The sequence below is a fragment of the Papilio machaon genome, chromosome 3 (genome assembly GCF_912999745.1).
Source record: "Papilio machaon chromosome 3, ilPapMach1.1, whole genome shotgun sequence".
NCBI lineage: Eukaryota > Metazoa > Arthropoda > Insecta > Lepidoptera > Papilionidae > Papilio > Papilio machaon.
In genome coordinates, this window is record NC_059988.1 from 6069991 (window position 1) to 6086880 (window position 16890).

Sequence of the window (16890 nt, forward strand, 5' to 3'; positions counted from 1 at the left end):
CAAAATCCATTTCAAAGTAGCAGTTTTCCAGTAGCAGTAGTTTATAAACTCTATAACGATTTGCAATACATAAAATAAATGTCAAGAGTATCGTTAGCAAATAACTAAAAGTACAATCAGTTGTAAAAAGTGACCAAACCAACAAAGTGCAGCATGAAATCGACCAACAAAATAGTTCGGTAACAAGACAAACAAAACAACGTCTGGTCACTAGAGTTATTGAGGAATAAGCGTTGTATCAACACTTGATAAAGAAACGTGATAGTTCGACAAAGTAGTTTATTTATTTAACTTGTAACCAGTACCTGTACCTGTTAATTGATAACACAAACTAGTTCAACTAAGTACAGATTTATACAGAAATTCATGGAGTGCAGGACAAAATCAAATCTTAGGTCGTACTTTTCTGTGAGATTGTGAGAATTATAGACGATTTGCTTGTATTTTAGGCAAATAACGTAGAAAAAAAACCCGAAAATTGAACGAAATGAGAACGATAAAATCTTGGTATATCTGAACCTAAAAATGTTATTCCGTCTCGAACGTAATCAAAACAAACGCGGATAGTTTCGCATTTTATACTGCCACGAACGTATCTCGCTACAAGTTTTCCCTCTCGTAAAGTTTATTGACATGGCTAAACGTTGTAATTAAAGCGTAGACAGCACTAATGCGCGCGTCGTAATGATCGCCGAGGTAGGCCTTTCTTCCGATAGCAGGAAGCGGCCACGCTCCGCGCTCACTCACTTTCCAATAAACTAGCCCGATCGTGATACCTAGCCTAGCCTAACGGGATCGTATACTTCTCGCTAGGTCAGCCGCCGACTGCACCCGCCCGGCCGGATTCAAATGCAATGGCATATAAATTATTTAAATTCACAGTGCTGTGTTATTTTGTAAACACGCGGGTCGTGTGCGTTACCGTTGCAGACGCTCGAGCAACAATCGTTGCTAAATCACAACGGCCCGGTTTAATTCTTCGCGTCACGGTGACAGCCTTCATCACGATGTTTTTACAGATGTTGGGTAATCATGAGACAAAAATTATCTCAAGCTTTGGGCGACGCTTCGCTTTGGGAAAAAAGACACGTCTTCCATCCCGTGAACAGATTCAACCGAGACTAAGTTGAATAGCGTAGCTTGGTTTTAAATCGTTCCAAACATTCTTATAAAATGAGCAACAGATTAAGAGTTAAAGACAATAATCGTCAAAGTTAACACGATCTACGACGTGTTGCAAACTTAATGATACGCTTCACTTAGATCCTTGGAATAACTATTGACTAGATATTTCTCTACAATGATTTTAAGTTGATTTTCCTTCTATGGACCTCCCACAGGACATAAACGTTTAGATGGATCTCAAGTATCCAGTTGGTCTACATCAGAGTCTGCAAATGAACATCGTTTTATGAAACTGTACGTAAATGTATTTGAAGAAAATCATAACAAATCTGCAACAATATAACGGTACGTGGTGTCGCAATAGCAAGCGAACAAATCCGTAGGTAATGGCTATTCCGACACGTAATAAAGGTTACAGCGTCTACACATGTTAACACTATTGCGCAATCGCCTAGCTTAGAAAACTATTAAGATAATTTTTTCATTTTTGAACAACAAGCACAACAAGAAACGAATCGATTAGCTCTACAGTTGAACAATATAACCTCATGGAACATTTATATTTTACGAGTATGAGAATTTTTGCATGCCGTTATGATGCTGACACTGCTGTGTTGCCCATACAGTGAAAAGGAGAGTTTCGGAAATAATTATGAAAACAATAATAAATACGCAAACAAGTTGGCTCATCTGGGCAAAACACATTAAAAGCTAAACTACTTTAAAAAGGTAAACATATTAAATTAATTATTTTATTTATCAGCACCGATACACGACAAATTATAGAACACAGACGTTGAAACAAAGACCCTCAATATGACTGGGAAGTTAAAATAATACACCGATTGTTAAATCACGACATCGGTCCATTAAATATAGTTAAGGCCTCGGCAATTACTCCTAAGGTCATAACAATATTGAACCGTTTTGCGGCGGCCTTCTGTTTAGAAAACATAATCGCTTAGACATATAAAAATAGATGTTACATAAAACAAATTCGGGACCGGTTCCTGAGGACCGTATGCCTTTCACTTTCGTCAACAAACATGAATATCAACAGGTATGCTATAATGCATAGACATCAAGGCTATCTACCACCCGGCGCGTAATATGACCCATCAACAAACAATATATTTGCGTAGTCAAATATACATTTGCATGGAGTAAAGCTGCGGATCGCGAAGGGTAATCGAGGGTATAATGACTTGTGGTCGGTGCAAATGCGTTCCCTGTAACGGCTCTCCACATTCCTATATCTCTGCATTGAGTAAAAAGCATTAGGTTTATGTCCATCCATAATGCTAACATAAATGCCTCGAGACATGAAGTTCTGACATACAAGTGTGTATGGTAATATTTATAGTTGTGAGCTTATGAAGATATGCGTAAATTTCTACATAGTACAGACATATTTTATCCTAAAGATCGATGGGTAACACTAACAGTATTCTCTAATTTGAATTTAGTAAATAACTGATACTTTAAGTGTTAAGTTTAAAACTTAACTGTTAACTTCTTATGCAAACAAAAATACTATCTGAGGTTTTGTAATAAACGATTTACATTTATTAGAAGGTAATGTACATCATGCACCATTAATAAACTTCTCGTCAGTTACACGAGGTATCGAAATTGCTTACTTGACTGTGTGAAAAAATAAAAAGTAACTTTACATGGATAGTTAAAGTGTCAATGGGGTGTAAATAATAATAATATGATAAATGCGAAAATTTGGATGGATGGATGGAAGGATGTTTATTACTACGTATTTCCAAAACGGCTTAACAGATCCCGGTTAAATTTGGCACAGATGTAGAACAAAGTGTGGAAAAACAGATATTCTATTTACTAAGTTTTTTTTCCTGCGGACACGAAGTCGAGTGCTAAAAATAATATTAACTATAAAGATAGTTTAAAATGTGATAAAGACAAGGTGTGCGGTTCGTGTCATCTTATGTATCCGTGCCGGCAGAGTCCCGTTAGCGTACCGGACACAAGATACGAGATCTGCGCTTTGAGAATATGTACAAACTTATTAAATTCAGTAATTGTATCATTATTATATATTTTGTATTATTATATACCTATATTATATATTTATTTGAATAGAAGGTATCTCAACGACAGTTATTCAATAAAACTAATTAGTTACATACAGAGCTTTTATCTTGTCCCTAAAATTGAAATTGCAAACATAATCTTACTATCATTGAACGCATGTCACCTAATCAAATTCAGTGGGTTATTTAGCAACTTTAAAAGCAATTCTATCATGAATAGTCCAGAGGTTCTGTATAACTAAATTTTACACAGAAGACAAGTGATTAGGTACCCCAACTTGGGCAATAGACAATTTAAATAAACGAAGTGTGAAGCGGATGGTGGCCGCGATCACGTGCGAGCGTCTGCCTCACCATCGCACCGCCTGGCGCCGCGTGCCAACCGCACTCATTGCATACATACGATACTAATTAATACCCAATGGTACTTAAATCCAATTAATTAATCCAACAATTAGCACTAACGTCTATAAATAATAATTGCCTCACACAGGGACCTTTATTGGTCATCAAATTACACTAAGGGATCACTTAGTCTGACGAGTGAAACTATTTTGTACTTGCTACTTATTTTCTAATTACTCATATAACAATAAAGTTCAGGCAAGTAGTTCAAACCGATATTTTATTAATGAATGTTAAAAAGATAAAATATTAAAGTTTTCATCTACGCGCCGCAATTTTTTTTAAATACACTTGAATATTATTAGTATTTTTAAATAAGAGTCAAAATGCAGTATTTTTTGTTGGTTAGGTAAAAACTATGATAATAAGAATAATTTTGGTTTCTTTATGTCCGAGATTCGCAATAAGGCTGTACTGTAGATATATGTTTGTCATAAACAGAGATATACGACATCGATGTGACATACGGGATCTTTGGAAAATACGGCATATAGTTTTTAAAAAAATTATCTTGTATTAAACGAAGAATGTAAATTGAAAATTGACGTCGAGTGTACCGACGAAAAGAGCGATTACACTTTTCAGGTAAAGCTCCATTAAACACTAAACAACGGAAGCTAGACGACGGTATCCATTGCATAAGGCTTTGAATAACTTTCACAATGCCATCAGATACATTTGTTATTTCCTACTACAAAAACACGTGCACAAATTACTATGCAAAACAAATGTCAGAACGTCAACCGCACTTGATTAAGTCTATAATGTGTTGTATGTGATAAGCTCTTCCTTCCGAGAAATATTTATATTACAATGAATCAGAATGGCGAGAGCGAATTCAATAGGGACTTTGCTTGGACAGTATAATAGCGGTTGTCTTCTATATCATAGCCTGTTAAATTCATATCGAATCAGACTTATATATAAACAAAGGTGTATTGGTTTAAGACAATGAGGTTATTGGTAGCAACAAGCAACAACTTCCCATTGCTGTAAATAAACGTAATACATGAGGACTAAGAAAAATGGGCAAAATAAGTTAATGATTTTTAACAATTACGACATATATATGTTACTTATGACGTCTATCTTTGATAGACAGACTTTCAAATGTTTCGATAATACAAACCTCAGTAAACATCCCAATTCCGTTGAATTATATGCTTAAAAAAATTCTTGAATGCAACAGGAATTATTAGACATCCAAACAATTCGAGTGGTACATTTGAAGAATAAGTAATAGCAAATGCGTCTCAGCGGACTCGTCCTACTTAAACAAATTGCTACCACGTCGCGGACAATGCAATATATTTAGACTTTACATTTATTATAATACTCACTGTGCTTATTGTCCGTCGCTTTTCACTTCACGGTTCATTTGAGTGCTTGGGGGAGACGAAAGAAACTTTCTTAATCGACTAGTAGAAACTTAACAACCTAATCACGACGCGTTGTTACTATGTAACTACATTCCGTGGTTATTTTAAGGTAAATTAGTCTCAATCAATACGCCAAAAAATATATACCAAAAGCCCGTGTTTCCCACAACTATAAATAAAAATAGTGTTGAGCCATCAAACAAAAATCATCTTTAATGGTGCGCGAAGTATTTGCAATCATAATACGAGTCGTTTTATATCTAAATGTATTAGTCCAGCTGATGTAGGTCGGCGAAGCGGACGCCGGATGCTACGCGGGTCACTGTTCCCATACACTCGTACACCATGCATCACAATACAAATACAGTTTTAGTAACGAAGTTTAAACGTAAAAATATAAAAAGCAATAAAGAACTACTGACTGCATAAACTTAAGTAAGGGTAAAGATAGTTTACTAATGGTAGAGACCGTGAGCCAAATTTGTTGTGGAATTTGTTGGTTCAACCGGTGAAATGCTACGACCTTGCTTTGACAGGTGTGAACTTTTTATTCTTTTACGTAAAGCAACTGTTTTGACTATATATAAAAACTCTTTAAAAATACTTAAATATTTAAAATTTTCACGTCATTAAAAAGCAAAAATATTAAATAGAAAAACTTTGAATACGACTTTACATTCCAGACGTTTTGTATACGGCCGTAACTGTGCGGGGAGCAGCTCAAAGAAATATTGAAGTGAAAATATACTATACATGCTTTTACAGAAGCAGACGTTAACCCCAGGGCTCTTACTATTTCAATGGACGAAGAAAAGTTAGGCATTCATAGAATACTTTTAGAAATACTAGTGACTCTACCTGGTTTTGCACAAATACCAAAGAAAATTAGTCAACTTTGTTTTTATCTTAATGTATACTAATAATCATAAACATACTTTTTGTTAACACTACAATTAGTCACTACAATTGTAAAAAGCAATCAAATACACGGAACAAAATCTCCCACAGCATAACTATTATGAGATCATAGTGAAACCTAACAGACCGTGTTCACTAAACTTTAGTTCTTCTAAACTACAGAACTAAACCATAGTAACAATTATTGACCTCCAAAGATAGTACAGTTCTTTTTATGACATTAATATAGATTTATTATCTTAAAAGTATAGTTGCAAAGCAATTGACTTATTCTATGTAGAAAAGGCATTGATGGCATAGTGATGTCTACCGGTGAGCAGCAAATGTTTCATAAAGTACACCAATAACAGTTATACTATTGAGTCTTATATTGTTTATTTCCATTCTATTATTTACTTTGTTTTGAGTTCATTGGAAAAACAAATGCTTCTAAATCATTTAATATGATTAACTATTGTTTTTATTATTTAATCATAAAAAATAAAATATAAATGTATTATAAATCAGGATAATAATGATGATACTGGTAAAAATAATAATTTTCAAAAAGAAGGCAATATTATGCATATTTCTTGAGTATTGAGTGAGTATCTTATATTAAAAAAACTGTCATTTAAAAACATTCTAAGAAAACCCTACATTGTGGATCTTATGTATTTTAGAATGTAAAAAATTTTTTCTTAACCAAAACATACTAGTGTGTACTAATAAAGATCAAACTATTACAAGATAATTTATAAATTATTAAAAAATTAGATACATAATGGACTTTGATTCATTATAATAACTTAAATGCCACCTCCTTGTCTTGCCAGTTAATTTTCATCCAAAGAATTATGGTGGTTCTCTGTTAAAAGATTGCTGTCAAACTTATGCCTAGACTCAACTAAGCTGGTGAAATATTTTCAAATGAGAAGAAATAAGCTAACTTAAACATAATTATTGGTAATAAGTTTAATTATGTTTTTAGGTATTTAGGTATACAAAAAAACCTTTTTAATAAATGAAAAGAGTTTAGTTGCAAGACATTTTTCTGTCCTTACTAACCAAATTAAGTACCAATTTCTATAGACAAATCAATACAAGTACATTGAGTGTATGACAATATACTCAACAACAAACTCAGCAACTATATAATGAATATTAATAACTTAAAATAAAGCAGAACCATACAAGTTTATAACTAGAAAGACTTATCAATAAAGATTTTTCTATAAAAACAATATCTCACAAAATGAATCATGTATGTATGGAGTAAATAATCTCATTAGGAAACAATAATATTGAATGAATAAATCAATAATCCAATTTCATAAAAAGAACTGAATGTTTTTTTCACAAACATCAACACTGTCATTTCCCGTAAAGCCGAATGGAATTATTGAAACAAAAGGTCTCGTAAATAGTTGATTCATAAACAAAAGCTATCTGTATTTTGATAACAATTATCGATATATCTTTGTTAAATGTCGTCGGCGAATGTTTAATCTAATTCAAATCTTCAGGTAAATCCTCAAGACTTGAGACAATATATTATCTATTTTATGTACATTATATAACTTCATGAAGCTTAAACTTTTATAATTGTCTAAGTATAAAAATATTTTCAATAAATTCCTTCGGTCGCAAAGTTGTATGAATGAAACTCACCTTGTCCACATTTTTCAGACTTGGGAGTAGAAGTCATAATTACTATAACACAAGTCACCAGGACATATTAATGCACAAAATTTTTACTTAGTATCTTAAAAATAGTTACGAAAATTGTATTAAAATAAGAATCGACCGGCAGCCATATTAGACATCTTATTTTTATTCTGTCAGTTGTGTTTACGCGAGGTCCTTCTCACGATCATATTTTTACATCCTAGTATAACAAGGCTTTGAATTTTTAGGTTTACTTGGTTTACTGATGTATTCAAAATCATCGAAAAAACTTGGGTTGTTTTTCTTTAAAATCTTCTTTTTTTTGTTTCGTAGAATACATTTGAGGAAGCTGATTTCGATTATGTATATAGGTGTGTATGTTCTAAAATAATGTTTTAATACAATTAAAATGACAGGTACACGAAAAAAGAGTGTAATAATAATAGAACATAATTCACAACTTTAAAAATAAGCTTACATAAACCTCAAATTTTATTTCAAAGATGAATCAAAACCACTTTATATTTGTTAAGCTCATTGGTCGCATGGCCGTAGTGCCCATATAAATATTGAATTGAAACTGTAATTGTACTGTAATTATAATTGTAAATAAAGCCAAAACACTAAAAAACCTTGCGCGCTGACACACGTGAGTGGGATAAAGCCAAGGGGATGATATAGTATTATCTTAAATTAAAAACACAAATGAAGTGTTGGCTATAGGATTTGAATTTGGACATTTAAAAATGCTTTTGAGCTAACCTCATCATTAAGAAAGAGAAGGTCAAAGAAGTGATTTTATTCTAACATTTATACATTATTTCGACTAAAATAACTAATTTCGCATTTATGTATGTTTTTTATTTATGTATGTATGTATGTTATACTTTATTTTACCCTAAAGTCAATTATATTTGTATCTGTTTTTAGTTTAAAAAATCTGTTTGTTATGAAACCTCACGAACCTTTTTAAACTTTAATCTTTTGTTATCTGTGATAGAATATTTGACACGATTGTAGATCAGTTTGCAATTTTTATGTATGGTGGAACGATTTCCTAAAATAGGACCTATATTTGATCAGTTACAATGGAATTTATAAATTAATTGGAATAATCTACTCTTCAGTTTTGTTGAAAAGCCTTTGGCTGTGTTAAGTGTGAGTGTGTAACGCCAGCGGCGCGACGTAATCATGGCGGACCCCCTAAGTTTACTTCGACAATATAATGTAAATAAAAAAGAAATTATTGAAAGAGATAATCAAATTATATTTGGAGAGTTCTCGTGGCCAAAAAATGTTAAAACAAATTATCTTATGTGGGGGTAAGTACTTCTTAACTATTTTACAAAATAAAATGACAAGTTTCTGCTAATTATTCAAATGGTTCACGTGCACAATCTTCTATTTAGATCCGGCAAGGATGGGAATAACAAGGAATATTACACTCTGGAATGTCTTCTATTTATCCTTAAGAACATTCAGTTAACCCATCCTGTCTACGTCAGACAAGCAGCTGTGAGTATTTCATATTTCCCTAAAAATGTTTGCTGGGAAACTATTTCAGTACTAACGGATCTTCTTTTATAATAGGCTGCAAATATATCAGCTGTGCGTCGACCCGATCGTAAAGAGTTGCTAGCATACTTAAATGGTGAAACGGCTACTTGTGCTTCAATAGATAAAAGTGCACCTTTGGAGATTCCCACACAGGTACATTTTAAACTTAACTTAATGTAAAAACATTTTCTCTGATGAAATAAAGTGATATTTATAAATGTCTATGAGTTAGGTTTAAGAGTGGTAGAGGACACAAATATAACATTTATTGCATGAATGAGCAGTGGAAGCCATTCTGCGTTTTGTTTAACATGTAACAACTGTGCATGCCGGAGACAAAATGTTAGTTCTATCTCCTTTCAACTTTTTCTTAAAAAGACAGAATGGGAAGGAAACTTGAATTAGACAGAAGAGAGATGCATAGGAAGCAGAAATAACTGTGCATCCTGCATCTGCAAATGCAGATGTTATGGGCACTTGTAGCTTCACTATTTAATTAAGGTGGTTGCTTGCCCGTTTCCACACTGATACGTAATGAAAAAAAAGAAACAGACCCCTTCTTCTTTGTTCTTTTCCTTTTTATAATATAAGTTGGTGAATATTATTACACTCCTGATGTATATTGTCAATAATTTACATTAAGTTAATATTAAGACAAACCTTCTCAGGCTTAATAATACCAAAGTTACATCACATTAGTTATAGAGTAAACACACAAACATTAATGTAAGACATTGAAGAAAAAATTCTTAATCTTTTTAAACTTCTAGGTAAAACGTACTCATGATAATGATGGAGGGGAATCTGCGGCAAAGAAGCCACGTATTGAAGAAACGCATGTACAAAAGGTGCGAGAGCAGCTTGCGGCACGTCTTGATGCACCTAAAGAAGCATCGGTCACTGTGGACAATATTAAGTGAGAATTGTTGCCTCGACTCTTTATAAAAATATTTTGATATACTATTGCTCAGCGTCATGGTGCCTTGAACTGCATTGTTCAGAATAGCTAGATTCATATAGAAAAGTGTAAATAAAAAACGATTTCGGACTCCAAATTCTTAAGATGTTACATTGAATGTCCTTAGGTCTCTGTCAGAGGCTATGTCAGTGGAGAAGATTGCAGCGATCAAGGCCAAACGTTTAGCTAAGAAGAGAACTACAATAAAAAGTAATGACTACTCAGACACTTTAGGAGTAGTTGGCTCAGATTTTAGGGCCATATTAGACTATGATGTTGATCTGACCAAAGACATTATTAGTCGTGAAAGACAATGGAGGACTAGGACAACAGTATTGCAAAGTAACGGCAAGGTATGTTTATATTACTACAAGCTGTCGCCCGAGACTCCGTCGGCGCGGAATTACATAATAAAAACCTTATTAAGTAGCCTATGTGTTCTTCCACATTATGTTCTACATCTGTGCCAAATTTCGTCAAGACCCGTTGAGCCATCCATCCATCCAAACATCCATCCATCTAATCATTCGCATTTATAATATTAGTATGATAATTACTAATTCATATAAGTGTTGTTAATTATTGTCCTTCTGTGGGTTTAGAGACTTGAGCAATTTGTAGAAATATGTTGTTCCTTTCATTCTTGGTGAAAGAAAATGAAATAATATAATTTTGTATGGGATTATCAACAGTAAAAGCCAGACCATATGGCTAGGCTTATGACCAGTAATATTAGACCATCAAACTGTTCAAAAAATCTTTGAATTCATGTTATCTTTATAATTGCTCTTATTTCAGATGTTTGCAAAGAGTATTCTTGCTCTCTTAGGTAGTATAAGAGCACGTGAGGAAGGTAGACTTGGTGCACCCAGACCACAGCCTGTAGTAATGCCTGCGTCAAATGCACTGCCAGCACAACAGACACAATACAACAGATACGATCAGGAAAGGTTTATTAGGCAAAAAGAAGGTAAGCCAAATAAAAAATTTAAAATTATGTCTTAGTACAAGCTTAGAGGCATGAAAACAAGCGAAGGAGAACTTGAGATGACTTTATGTTTACATTAGATTTTTCAACTTATAGAGACTGAAGGATTCAAGATTGATACAATGGGTACATACCACGGTATGACATTGAAGTCGGTGACTGAAGGGCCGAGCGTTCCCGTAGCCGCGCGCACACCGCAGACGCCCAGCCATCCTCGACAAATACCTTGTAAGTTATTTAATATATGAATATTTACACCAATTGTTATGTCCTTAGTATTTTTAGTGTATATAAGAAAATGTGTGAAAGTTATTTTTCATAAAAATCCTAAAAGATATATCAATAGAATATTGGTATTAGTAGTAATTAATGACTAAGGCCTCGATTATATTGAAGTAAATAATTATAATAAGGAAGATTATATCTAAATGTGAATTTGATTGTTGCATTGTAGCTGCAACTGGTGGGGGAGGTGGTATGTCTGGTGTGGGGGGTGGGGGTGGGGGCGGCGCTGTGGGTGTGGCAGTGGGGGGGGCGGGGCGGCGCGAGCTGCTGCCGGCCGCTGCGGCGCGCGCCCCGCCCCCCGGCGCCAAGCGACCCTCGCGCACACCCATCATCATCATACCCGCCGCCGCCACCTCGCTCATCTCCATGTACAACGTCAAGGACATGCTGCAGGATTTCAAGTTGGTATTTTTGTATAGTAACCCTGCTCTACTTAGATATAAGTCCCCTTTTCCACTAAGTGATTAGCCATGCGAGTGCTAGTTCTTGTTCAGTATGACAAAAGAAATGTAAATATTTCTTTGAACTGTTATGTAATACTTTATACCAATAAATGTGTTTTAGATTTGTTCCTGTTGAACAAAAGAAGTCTGAAGGAGCTGTTCGTGAAAATGAAGTGTTACTACAACGAAGGAAGGGTCCCGCCGCTGACCAGATACCAAACAATGCAACCACCATTACTGTGAGCTTATAATAAAATGCTTTTAATCCATTTGGTTTAAATTTAACCAATGTAATTGCAATAAAAATTTACTCTCTATTGTTTCTAGAACAATCTAATATTGGGAAGAAAAACTGAAAGCTATAAGTAGGTGACACTAGGCTGTCATCTGTCAAATTTTTTTAATATGTTATTTAAATTTCTTTTTTTATTTTTTGATAAAAATAATTTATAAAGTATCTTAAATAAATAATTTATTAAAATAAAAATAACTTATAAAAATAAATTATATTTAATTTTTTTGAGTGTAATTTGACGCAATTCATTGCTATGGCTACAGTCCAAATAGTACTTATAAATGTTTTTTGTATATCTGTGGTATATTTAGTGCCACTGTCACTAAACGATTTTTTCTCCCCATTGTACTCTTTCATACAAAGAAATGTACCTTTACTTGCTCATTTGCCACCTTATTTTATATAAAATAAAAAGATGTGTCATTGTGTGAGCAGGTGCCATACCGTGTGGTGGACAACCCGGGGCGGCTGTCGGCGGCGGAGTGGGACCGCGTGGTGGCAGTGTTCGTACAGGGTCCCGCCTGGCAGTTCAAGGGATGGCCATGGGATGGAAACCCTGTACAGATCTTTGCTAATAGTAAGTTATCATACCACCAAAATTTACATTTTTTCAACTAAGTGACTAAACGCCATGCAATTTAATTGAAATGTTGGTTAGAGTTATGTTTTTAAAATGTCTTAATCAAAAAATAATTTCAGTTCTATTTAATGTTCTTTTTAAAACGAATTTAAAAAACAACGTCATAATTGTTGGATAATTTATATTAAGGATCCCCAAACTATTTTGGACAAGTGAGCCCCTTTTCCAAAATGAACCGTTACCACAGACCCCCATGGTCAAAGTATCTACTATTAAGATCAATTATTGTTATTATTATTATTATTTATTCTGACTGAGGTCAATAGAAGAAGACAGAGTGAGAATTAGCAATGCATTAAATTCGATATCGACCACTTTGGGAATCCCTGATTTAAACCCTAAATAACTTTGGTAGTAATATGTGTCACTTATTTAACATTTCATTAGATATTTCTTCAGTTATATATAAGAAATGTGTTGTCAGTTTGTGCGTTCCACCTGAAGTACGATGAGATGAAGTTGGACAGTAACGTGGCGCGTTGGGCGGTCACAGTGCTCAACCTCAGCCGCACCAAGAGACATCTGGACCGCGCCGTGCTGCTCGGCTTCTGGGAGACCCTCGACAAGTAACATTACCTAATTTTTTTTTTTTTTATAAGAGGTCTAAATCAAGACAAAACAAAGACCTCTTCTTCTACTTGTTTAATACAAGGCTTGCTGATGTAAGCAATTTAAGCAGCGAATTTCTTTAGCTGTCTGGTTCGTTAGCCGCTTGTTTTTTTTTTCCTGTTTATTTTTTATTTGTTTTAATTTTTTTGAATCATTCTTATACTTCCTTATTCTTTATCAATTGTTCTTATTCTCGCGATTTTGATAATATTATTTTCACTGTCTATTTGCGAAAACTATAAAAACACAGTTTTACAGTTAAATAAAAATAAAAAATAAATAAAAGAGCAGCAAACCACCTAACATCCGCAACATCAGAGGAACTGCAGATACGTTGCTGACCTTTAAGGGAATTATATGCTCTTTTCTTGAAGGCCAAAGTATTTTTTAGAATGAGTCAAGTTGATATGTAAAGGTCTAACCCTGGACTAGGACGTAATCAAATTGTCGCAATGAGAGTTACTTGTTACAAATATCTTTGAATTTCTTCCCAGATATGTGCAGGTTGTATCACAATGTTTTCCTTCATCGTAAGAACGTTATTAAATTAAAAAAAGACATTGGCACATGTCGGGGTTTGAACTAACCTTTAGGTTACAAGGGCTCATCCGCAGAGCTAAGTTTTACAGTTAAATATTGAATGTTTTTGTTTCAGGCACATGATGAAGAATAAACCCCATCTTAGATTCTAAGTTTGTTATAGGATTATATAATTTTATAATAAAGACTATATTGTGTGAATACGAATGCCTTCTAAAGAATAGAAAATCTAAGTCAATTCAAACCATTTAACAATAATTTGGCGACACTAATTACTATATATATTTGTATGCTAATCTATAGTTTTGAAGTTTTTGTACATTGTATCCATAGATAGCAGAAATAATGCAATCTTACTTCTATATTGTCTAAAATCTGTTGTATTTTGTAATTACTAGTGTTTCATCTGAATATAATATTATTCAAATTATTTTTTTTTTAAATCACGACATTTATCTTCACGATACTACTAACATTGTAATTTTTTTATTGTAAAACATTAAAAATTAACTGAATAAGTAATTTTAATTTAGCGACTCAATGCAACAAAATGTATTAAAATGTGCCTTTAAAATATAATCCATAAGAAACTGAAGCAATAATATATTATTCAATAAATCCTCATTGTTATATGTTATTTGATGTTTTATATTAAAATAAAAACTTCATACCCTTTTAGAATAAGTTACTGCTCTTTATAATGTATGAAATATGAAAAAAAAAAAAAAAAAATATTTTCATATGGATAGAAAATAACTCATTAGTATGAAGTAATCATCTAATAATTTCTTATATAATACAGTATATATATATGATTCACCATATTCGAATATTTGACGTTATTTTTTGTATGTTTAAAATACAAGTTTTTTTTAATTTGCTTAGTTCGAAAAAGTATACAGTATGTTTCAAAATACGTGAACTTAGTGCAATATTTTATTTTGTGAAATTAAAAGTATAGATTACTTACACTTAATTGCCATATAAAATTGATGAAGTGGGCTTTTATGGGTTAAAGTGCCTCGTTTAGATGTAATTGAATGCATAGATATCAACTTGAATTTTATAAACTGGTTAGTGTGTTTTTGACATGACTTTATTTAAAATATTATCGTAGACATAAATAAGTAATAGTGAATATTAATATTAATATAAAAATACTATATTTACCCAATAAAATAGATATATACGTAGCCAAAATATTGTTACATGGTGTTGAAGGTTCAAAGATCTGTGATCTTTGTTATATGGCAACAATAAACTGTTGAATATTAGCTGTGTATTTTTTTTTACCTTTTTTTTCGTCATTTAAAATACGCAAAATTATCGATAATCCTGCCATAATTCGTAAGTTTGGTATTCAGGAAATTTTATTTATATCTATATTGATTCCAAAAAATATGCGCAAGCGATGCTGAAATTATCTACCAAACTACCCACTTGAATGGGATTAACCTAAAAAGTGTGCGTACCTAAATTTTGAACTGTACTAAATAAAGGTGATCGTCAGATGCTAATGTAACTACAAAAATATAAGGCAAATAAACACACATGAACTTTCAGTTGTCTTTATTTAAAATTTCAAATAATCAATGTAGTGTATAACAATAAATAATTTTGTTTTCTCCCAGAGTAGAGCCATAAGTACATAGAATTGTATTTATTTGAAGGTAGATATTTGTATTGCAAGAACATCGACTGTAGACAAAATAAAACAGTTTCTTTAAACAAATATCACATAGTTGGGTGTGTACTTGTGTGCCCAAATTCACTTACACATTAATAAACTCGTTGGCTTAAAATGTCATAGATTTTATTATGCTCGGGGATCAAAATAGATAAAATTTTGCTCATTGCATACATAGATATTTTTACTACAATTTTACAAAATGTCACTTATGAAAATATCTTTGATAAAAACAATTTCGCAGCCTAGTTCTGCCCCGGTAAGGAATGATAGGACCAATATTTACCGATCGCAGACTTCAGCCGCTAACAAGATTTAATATAAATTATTCAAAAGAAAACACGCTTTAGTCTTTGATATAGGATATCGCAACAGATCTTTGATTGTCCTTTCTTAAAAAAAACAACATTAAATTAAGTAACAAAAGAGTATCGGCAGACTTAAATCAGAAATCAGTTTTAATTAAAGTCAAGATGGATTCCAATCATAACTACGTCATTCTACGTTTTCATCTAGTGTGAGCAAAATTATGTAAATAGCATTATTTTAAGACAGTAAATATCTGTTACGTATCCTTTATTAGTTTTTAATATCGTCGATTAAAACAAACTGAATCAAAATATGACACGCAATTAAATATTAAAAACTAAGGTTGTCTATTAATGGATCGATGAACTAATAAACTATGAGTTTTAGCACAATCACTCATAGTGACGTTAAATGGTTCAAGCTCATTCGAGATTATAACAGGGGATGCCATAAACCTCTAATACTTGAAGTAAAAAAAGCCTAAATCTCGAAACAGCTTGACCAAACAGGAATGATTCGTGCAAACTAATGAAATGGTCTATGAAACACTACTTGTCTAAAAAAAACATTGCCATTTGGCTTATAATTCTTATTAAATCCTAATTTGAGAACATAAAAAGAATACAAAACTTTTAAAAATAAAATTCGATATTAGATATTTTATTGCTAGTTAAGATTCAATCTAAACAATATGTTCTATTTCCTTTTTTTGTTGTACGCAATATATATAATAGAATAAAACAATACATAACTTTGAAATCTTGAAAATATTACTTTTCGTTCCGGGTGTAAGTTTTAGTTAAAATAATAATTAATTGGATAAATAAATTCTATAAAGTTGAAATGATTTTAACAATAAAATATTTTCATGTAAACTTTGGAATAATTTTTGAAAGGAACATATCTAATACTTCAGTCAATTTTGAAATGACGCGCTTTAGACATCGTCCAATTACAATTTGGCAATTTATAAACTTTAAATTGATTAGTTCCGTTTACTAACTAATCGAAGACAAGGTTTAACAAAATATTTCAAACTCATTTT

General features: G+C 32.6%; 2 protein-coding genes across 2 annotated transcripts in view; one reads left to right on the top strand and one right to left on the bottom strand.

Annotated features, from left to right (window-relative positions):
• LOC106720420 (guanine nucleotide-releasing factor 2) overlaps nt 1-7754 on the bottom strand; it is a 41278-nt gene extending 33524 nt beyond the window's left edge. The window contains exon 1 of the mRNA XM_045686424.1: nt 7538-7754. Within this exon, the coding sequence (XP_045542380.1) occupies nt 7538-7574 (37 nt within the window). The 5' untranslated portion in view covers nt 7575-7754. The remainder of the gene's footprint in view (nt 1-7537) is intronic.
• Nucleotides 7755-8531: 777 nt separating this feature from the next.
• On the top strand, nt 8532-14135 carry LOC106720432 (parafibromin). The gene is made up of 12 exons (XM_014515134.2): nt 8532-8856; nt 8944-9049; nt 9125-9244; nt 9862-10007; nt 10177-10402; nt 10848-11019; nt 11134-11265; nt 11564-11723; nt 11887-12004; nt 12496-12637; nt 13125-13266; nt 13965-14135. The coding sequence occupies exons 1-12, from the start codon at nt 8726-8728 to the stop codon at nt 13999-14001; spliced, it is 1632 nt and encodes a 543-aa protein (XP_014370620.2). The 5' UTR covers nt 8532-8725; the 3' UTR covers nt 14002-14135.
• Nucleotides 14136-16890: the final 2755 nt, after the last annotated feature.